At 37.8% G+C, this 8,585-nt stretch overlaps 1 protein-coding gene across 1 annotated transcript in view; it reads right to left on the bottom strand.

Annotated features, from left to right (window-relative positions):
* Window positions 1-358: 358 nt before the first annotated feature.
* Rbm18 (RNA binding motif protein 18) overlaps window positions 359-8,585 on the bottom strand; it is a 17,084-nt gene continuing 8,857 nt past the window's right edge. Inside the window, exons 3-5 of the mRNA XM_013030182.1 lie at window positions 7,352-7,438; window positions 5,559-5,644; window positions 359-2,288 (exon numbers count right to left, since the gene is read on the bottom strand). Of these exons, the coding sequence (XP_012885636.1) occupies window positions 2,129-2,288; window positions 5,559-5,644; window positions 7,352-7,438 (333 nt within the window). The 3' untranslated portion in view covers window positions 359-2,128. The remainder of the gene's footprint in view (window positions 2,289-5,558; window positions 5,645-7,351; window positions 7,439-8,585) is intronic.

Raw genomic sequence — 8,585 nt, 5'->3', positions numbered from 1 at the left:
CAGATAACCTCTCAAACAAGTTAACACTTGTATTGTACAAACCTCTCATTTGATTGCTTTTAGCCTATTTACAACACACACACACACACGTTTCTGCAACCTCTACTTTGAGGGGATACTTATGAAAGACTTCCGCTTCCAATTAACCTGTTTTCCAATAGTTACATTTGCAATGACAACAGCTTGTTCTTCCCACCTCTAAAGATAGAGGTAAGCAGCAAAAGGGTGAAGAGAACTGCCTTGGAGGTTGACTTTGTCAGGAGCACTTTACAGAGAAGGCACTGAAAATCAGTACCTGGGAACAAGCTTCAAAGTGAGCTGCAGTCTAGTACAGTAAATGGACAAGAGAAGGCACAACCACAGAGAAGGTCTTGCATTTATTTACATGGAGGGATAAGAACTGGTACAAATAATAAACATTGTTTTAAATACAAATAAATAGTTCTGGTTTCTAGAGGAAATAACTCTGAGTCCTAACATAAGTATTTTCTAAGTTCCTATTAAAAATAGAAGGCTACTGGCATTAAGGTTGCTTTACTATAAGCTTTTGAGGACCTAAGGATAAAATGGTGCATTCTATACTTTAAGAAGTCACCAGAAAAAAAAGGGAGACAGCTGCTCCCACCTCCCTGAACTAGCCCCCAAGTGGAAGGAGAGCCATTTGCATCACAGATATGTACAGCTAATAAATGCAGAGTATTTGATATCTAAAGACATCTAAAAAGACTGACCTTGGGGAAAGCACTACCTAGTATGGCTAGTCTTGAACTTGTGACCTTCCTGTCTAAGCCTCTCCAGTACCAAGATTACCCACGTCTAGTATCTTTATACTTTTAGGAAGACTTAAGTATCTACAATGAAAGCTTCTTTTACTAGGAATGAAAGTGGTAAACAGTCTTTGAATTACCACGAATGGCACCTGGAGTACAGAACATAAGTGATTGACTTAGAGAAGCAATGGTGCTACCCAGTTACCCAGTCTGTCAAACCTGGTATCAAATCACCAAACTGAGCTGAAGAAACACGTTTGTGAATCTCTCTACATTTTTCTGGTCAGAATTGTTCAAAGAGGCATTTTATTTTTAATCTAGTAAAATGTGTGTTCTACAAATGATTATTTTCAAGTCATGCAGTTTTTTAGAACTACTTAAAACATGAGGTGGTCACAATGTTGGTTCCAGAGCGGAGTCCGCTCCAGAATTACCGTGCCCATTGCATGTGGCCTGTACAGACCATCCAGCCTCTGCTACTCAGACCCCACATAATTATTAGGCAGTAATGCTTGTTGGTGACCTATCTAGGCTTTCAAAGAACGTTTGCTTTTCTATTTAGATCAGCTATGACACAATTCCAAATGGATTAATCTCATGCTATAAAAACAATCTCATGCAATTACTGCAAATTTTAAAAGTCCTGTTAGTAATATTTGGTATTATAGAAGGTAGGATTATTTAGATTCTTAAAAATGATCACTATAGAGTAAAAGCTGGGTTTCTAAATAGAATGTTTGTTGTAGTATAAAATGTTTGTTGACGTAAACAATTTTAAGATATACACACCATGTTTTTCTAATTGAGATTTTGAAACTTACAAGCAGAATCTTTAACAAGATGACTATAAATTGCCAAGAACTCTTTTTTCAATCCAGTTGGAAAGACTGTCATTGTTAATTCTCAAGTAGTTCTAGTTATGATTTAAAACCCATAGTTATGATTTAAAATCTGCCTCTTTTTTTTTTCTTTTTATGTTGCAAAGACATGTGCACAAGAAAATGCCTCCCTCCCCTTTTTGATGGACTTTTTTTCTCCTGATTTAAGTAGCATTTTATAAGCTTGGCTTTCTGTCTCTTATATTTCTGGAGTTAAAAATTCAAGCAAACCCAGCCAACTAGAGCATCTCAGTGTTCAAATCAGTTTTGCACATCATCCTATTTATTCTGGATGATACTCAATTCCATGTATTGTTTAGGGAAGACACATCAGGAACATCCAAAAACATTGTATTACCAAATTCTAATATGTGTTTGTGCTCTGTTGGACAGTACCGCTTACATCTACAAAGTACAAAGGCAAAGGAGCTTAGGTATGGAGATCAAGTTGCTTTTTGCTGCTACAACAATTCATAAGCATCATCTTCGAGATTTCCAAGCTGTTCTGGAATAGGGAGTAGTCCTTTTTTTATCTGGTGGCTTAAAGTAGGAATAGACAGGTGCTGCTGGGTACTCCGCATCAGGATTTTCTGCCATCATTTTCAGCTTTGCTTCAATGGCTTTGATCTTTGCAGTGACACTGGAAAAAGGATAGCAGAGGCTGAGTGGGACTTGGCAGACTTGTATGCTTCATCTTTTTTATGCCTCAGTATCAATCATATTTAATCCTCTCTCTCACATACACACACACACACACACACACACACACACACACACGCAGTATTCAGCATCTTAGTGCTGGGCATAAACTAGACAGTTAAAGACAGAATTCAAAACAACATTATCAAGTAGGTTATATTTCTCATTTTGAAGATGAAAGAATTGAGGCACAGGGTTAGTTACTTGTCCAATGTTGAAAAGAAGAGCTAAAGTTTGAATACAAATTGATGCTAAAGTCTATGCTGTAAACCATTATTACAGTGTACTACATTGTGAATCACCAAATAATAAGAGGAAAAAAAACAACATTCTGGAAATCCTATAGTGTTATTTACAACAAAACAAGCATAGTAGTCAGCAAGTTACTTGTTTCTAAACCTAGTAATAATCCTAACAAGATTTACATCTATATTTTATAAGTAAAGAAAAAAATGCAGACAGGCAGTAAAACCCCCAAAGTACACACAGCTAATGAACTACAGAGGTAGGATTCATCTCAAAGCCCCTGGTTTTTCCTCTTCATAGAGTGAGAGGTAAACAGCTCTGTAGTGCACAGAGAATGAGGTGAGGAGAGGCTCAGAAGTTGTGAGGAATTTTCTTACTGTGGTCACTACTTTATCTGGAGCAGAATGCAAGGCCAATGGATTTATTTATTTTCAACTCGTGGTGCTATTGATGTGTATCTATAGCTAGAGACACAAACTTAGAAAGAATGTGTGTGTGTGTTTATGTCTATATATATGGTTTGCTAGAGATCCTCAAAAGCATACCTACACATTTCATGGACAAGGAACTAAAAACCAAGTCACGATAAAGATTAAGTATTTGAGGAAATGGCTATGTTTACCCTGATTTGACTATTACACAATGTATACATGTATTGAAATATCATATGACATCTCATGAATATGGGTATTCTTTTCTTTTGTGCCTGTCTGGGGCTTGAACTCAGGACCTAGGCACTGTCCCTGAGCTTTTGGGCTCAAAGCTAGTGCTCTACTACTGAGCCACAGCTCCACTTCTGGCTTTTTTGGTGGTTAATTGGAGCTAAGAGTCTCACAGACTTTCTTTAAAACCTGGGCTGGCTTTGAACTGTGATCCTTAACATCTCAGCTTCCTGAGTAGCTAGGATTATAGGTGTGAGCCACCAGCACTTGGCCAACACATGTCAATTAAAAAAGTAAAAAACAAAATTAAAAAAAAAAACCCAAATCAACAACAAAACAAAACAAAAAAACAAATCCTAAGTTACAATGAAAAGTACACTGAGGCACCTTTTCCATTATTGAGACATCCAGCCTTCATTTTGTATGAGTCACAGGGGAACAATCTCCTTTAATTAGGCATAGATGTAAATAGAACTATATAAAGTGATATTCTCTGGATTAAAAAATAGATGAAAAACACTAGGCTATCTAGTAAACAAGTGAAAATACAGACCCTAAGTAATTAATGATATATTGAGACTACTGAGCATAAATTGCATCGTTCTTGTACTTACATTTATGACCCCCTTACTCCCCAGAAACCAACGTAAGATCAAGGAGGTTCAGATTTGATAGGGAAATAGTATGGTCAGCAGATATAAGCTCTCAATGAATCTATAGAAATCCTAGTTATATTTATTTTCTTTAGTTTACAAGTTCTCAGGATCACAAAACAATAAAGGCAACACAAAATTATGAAATAAGATGATATTACACTTAAATTGTTTTTTTGGTAGGTCGTGCATGTTTTTTTTTGGGGGGGGGGTTGGTTGTGGGGCCTGAACTCTGGGCCTGGGCGTTGTCCCTCAGCTCTTCAGCTCAAGGCTAATGCTCTACCACTTGAGCCACAGCACCACTTCCAGCTTTTTTCTTTCTTTTTGCTTGTGGTGCTGAGGAATCGAACCCAGGGCCTCAGGCATGCAAGGCAAGTGCTCTACCACTGAGCCACCTTCCCAGCCCCAGGTCCTGTGTCTTTAACTCTAGGCCTGGGCGCTGTCCCTCAACTCTTTTCTCAAGGCTAGTGCTCTACCACTAGAGCCACAGTGCTACGTCTGTCTTTTTCTGCTTATGTGCTGCTGATGAACTGAACCCAGGACCTCAAGCAGAGGAGGCAGGCACTCTACCACTGAGCCATCTTCCTAGCCACTGTTTTAATGTGTCAATCTATCCCCTCTGGAAATATTTCAGGACCACGTCCCCTTATAGTTTTGTGAGATATTCTTACATCTCTTTTATTTGGCATACAAAAAGACAGATTTCCCTCTGACTTTATAATAAACAGGAATGTCTTTGTAACTGTTAACTGTAATTCTTCTATCAATGCTCTTTCATATATCTTCCTCCCCTTCCCTGGAACAGCTTTAGAACTGTACTCCTACATTTACAAGGTGATTTTGAAGTACTAAATAAGACTGAACTGTGACTCTGAATTGATTCTGCAATTTGCTGTGTGCCTGGTTTCAGTTAAAATAGTTCACCTCTCTAAACTTCAGTTTTTCCTATATAGAAAATGATTTTTATGCTAATTAAATGACACACTGCATATGAAGTGTTTAGCACAGTGCTTGCTTACAGTATGCCTGACAAATCCTGGCTATTGTTAGTGTTATTGTTAAAAATTTCTCCCTAGGCTACAACAGAAGAAAAAAAGTTCCCCCAAAACAAAAAACTTGAATTTCTGCTCAACCACCCACTTAACTTCTCCTTTCTCTACCCAACCCTTAGTGCCCCTGTTTTGAATTAACTCCAGAGAAGTAACTGACACTATTACAGTTGCTGCAATGGTACATAAAATTTTGTATAAGGGAACTCATAGCTGGGGAAGAATTAAGTTTATAATGACAAAATGCCAAAGGGACTCAAGGCCTTATTGAAATGCTTGTTTTTAGGGTAAGGATTGGCTCTGATTTATCTCTGTATTCCAAGTGCCAGGCACAAGTCTTGGTGTGTGGTAACTAAATTCACTCTTTCTGAGTGAATGAATTCTACAAATGGAGCTGGGGAAATACATGATTTTGGGGGATGGAAAGATAGGAAATATATACACACACTTTAGAGGCTACCTGAACATATTTCTTAACACAGCATGTTAGGAGGTTTTACTGAAAATTGAGAGTGTAAAGACTCATTAGGGTTAATGAAGGCAAGGAATGAAATGGCTCAAGCCCTGAACAACTGTGTCCTATTACAGTGTACTGTCTTACCTTAGGTTAGACTGAGTTGGCTCAGTGCTTGAGGACGGCTCAAGACTGATTGGAAGGATCTTGTCATTCTTGTTGTGATCATATCGCTGAAAGTGAGAAAAAGGGGCAATTAAAAACCTGTTCCATATGATAGTATAAGGATTCAGAAAGTATAATGCTACCCAGTTGATCATCAGCTTATTTCTAGACAATTTTAGAACTGTTTTACATTTAAAGTAAAAGCCACACAGCTTTGGTCTCAAAGCTATAATTTTAGAAAAGGAAACAGAAAAGAAGCTTTTATCCAGGCATTAGTCTTAGTTGGTAAAGAAAACATTTCATAGCTAAGAATTTCAAGGTTCAAATGCACAAATGTCACAAATATGCAGCAGAGTTTCCCTCTTACATCCTTATTTTGTCATACACTGCCACTTAGGGTATTTGTTTTATTCCAAACACTTTAAAATCTTTCCAGACTGTACAAAATATCAATGATAACATTCAACTGTTAACAGGTCTGAGTGAAGACTTGCATCAAGCTTTCAGTTGCCGGTAATATTATATAGTAAAGGAGTTTAAAGCCTGGTAATTGCTAACTTCTTGTAAAAAGCAAATATTAGGGAACATTCTGGAACCTCTTGTCAGAAAAGATTTACACAGAGAACCATGAGGAAGAGATTTTCAAATGAAAGACAGGAACGAAGGATGATTTCTTTTGCGTGCCTTTTCAATGAGATGCAGAATGAGAAAACGACAGCCAGTTTGACAAATGAGACTTGATTTTCTTTTGAGTAAAAAGCATTTGGTAATTCTTCTTGTTTCTATTTTTAAGGAAATGTGTCCTAGAAATTGAGAAGATTTGTGATTACCTGAAATGCTCATAAGGACCCAAAGTTTTTGAGCTTCGTTTTTCAGCTTGGATACTGACTGCACTTAAACGGCTGTTCAGTTTCTGACTGTACTGGGAAGTGTGTTAAGTAAAGGGTAGAGTGTTTCTGATCAAAAACTACTGTCACATAGCTAACTATCAAAGCTCTAGCTCTAACTCAAAATCCTTCTATAAAAAGGTTAATCCAGACTTAATGCATGAGGAGAATCAACTCTTGGGACTGTTCCAGTCCACACATTTCACTTTTCTGTGCCAGCTGGAACAGAATACCAGTCCATTCTTTTTTTTTTTTTTTTAAATGACTATAGCTTTTTCTGGCATACTCTCCCAAGAGACTAACTACAGGATGAACAGGGAAGTTTGTCACTTCTTTGGGCCTGGAGATAATATAGCCACCAAAAAGTACCACAAAAATGATATTCTAGTATTAAACATGATAATCTAATATTAAATTCTCAAGATCTGGAGTAAGAATATATCAGTGTTGTCAAAAGTTATTACCCCCTCACCCCCACCATGTCTCAAACATTTACAGTAATAAATTCAAACTCTGCACACAGGCAAGAGGCTGGAAAGAGTTTAATAATGCCTAAAGCAACTAATTTTAAAACTAAATGTATATTCCCCCTAAAGAACCACCTCCTTGAAAAAAATGATAGAGGTCTGAGTATACTATTAGCCACATGGAAAAGTCAATCAAAAACAGGATCTGTGGGTATGTGGAGAGAAAATAACAAGGAACTTAATCTCTCCTGAGATGGATCTCAAAAGAAAAATCTGGCAACACAGATGGTAAATACAAGGAGGAGACCAAAGTATTGCTGTTCCAGATGCAGAGCCGGGATGCAAATGGAAAATGAGAAACTATCAGCCTCATTCATTGAGGATGAAGTGTGGTACTGTCTTTTGGGTTGCTCAGACTTACCTTTACTTGAGCATGTGCCCATCGTACTACCAGCTTCTTAGACAGTGCTAGCTTGCCATTGAGACATTGGATGGCTTGTTCTGCTTCCTGTTCAAGAGAGATTAAAGTTAGTCAAAAATTCAAATGCTACCAGGTGTCAGCTCACACCTGTAATTCTAGTTACACAAGAGGCTCAGCTCTGAGGACTGATGTTTGAAGCCAGTCCAGGCAGGGGAATCCATGAGACTCTTATCTCCAATTGACCACCAAAAAGACAGAAGTGGAGCTGTGGCTCAAGTGGTAGAGCAAAAAAGTTCAGGGACAGCTCCCAGGCTCTGAATTTGAGCCCTAGGAACACACATGCACAAAAAATTCAAATGCTTAACTATTGTGATCTCTTACGACTTCACTAGCCTTGAGGCTGATTTTCTTACCAAATTCCTTTTGATAAAAACTTAGCAAATGCTTTATAATTTAAAAAGTCTTCTAACAAAAGAGGTATAAAAACTCAAATCCTGTCACTTGTTGGCAGGATGATGTTTGACAGGCCATTTGAGGTCTCTAGCTTTGTTACTTATAATACATAAGACATATATAATACAGAAGACATATCTAATATAAGGCTTATAGTGAGTACTTCATCAATGTTAGCTAACTGTGTTAGGTACTACTGTTTTCTGCCCCTCTGTTGAGGAAGCATGTACTAAGAAACTGTATTCCTTCAGGGACATAGGAGTGAAGGAAACTGGACCAGAAAAAAGAGTACATTAGAGAGACAGTGAGCAAGGTTATTTGTGTGAGTTAATCTATGTACCTATTTTTCAGAGCCTAAAATTCCCTAATCCCATCAACATCAGAAAAAGGAGAAACAAGGTTAAAAGGAATTCCTGAAGATAGATAAAAGTCACTCTAGGTCATTCCCAGGTGACTCCCTGGCTGTACTTTTTCTTGACAAACCAGCCATCTGTGTCCATGAGGTCAAGTATAAACCATATTTAGCAGGGGCCAATGTGAAATTGCCCTTAAGGAACAGAAGAGGAACAGTAATTCTAAAGGGAGGGAGAGCCTATCCCTGACTGAGATGTAAAATAAGCACTACAGACCAGTTTTCCAATGAGTCTCTTGTTCCTCCGAATTTTATTTGTGAACATACTGTACAGAGGAGTTACAATTACATGGGCAGGATAATGTGTACATTTCTTACCAAGCATTGCAGCCTCCTCCTTTGTTTACCCTTCACATCCCTTCCCAGCCT

This window comes from Dipodomys ordii, unplaced genomic scaffold (genome assembly GCF_000151885.1).
Source record: "Dipodomys ordii isolate 6190 unplaced genomic scaffold, Dord_2.0 Scaffold127, whole genome shotgun sequence".
NCBI classification, from domain to species: domain Eukaryota; kingdom Metazoa; phylum Chordata; class Mammalia; order Rodentia; family Heteromyidae; genus Dipodomys; species Dipodomys ordii.
This window is presented reverse-complemented; position numbering and strand designations above follow the sequence as displayed.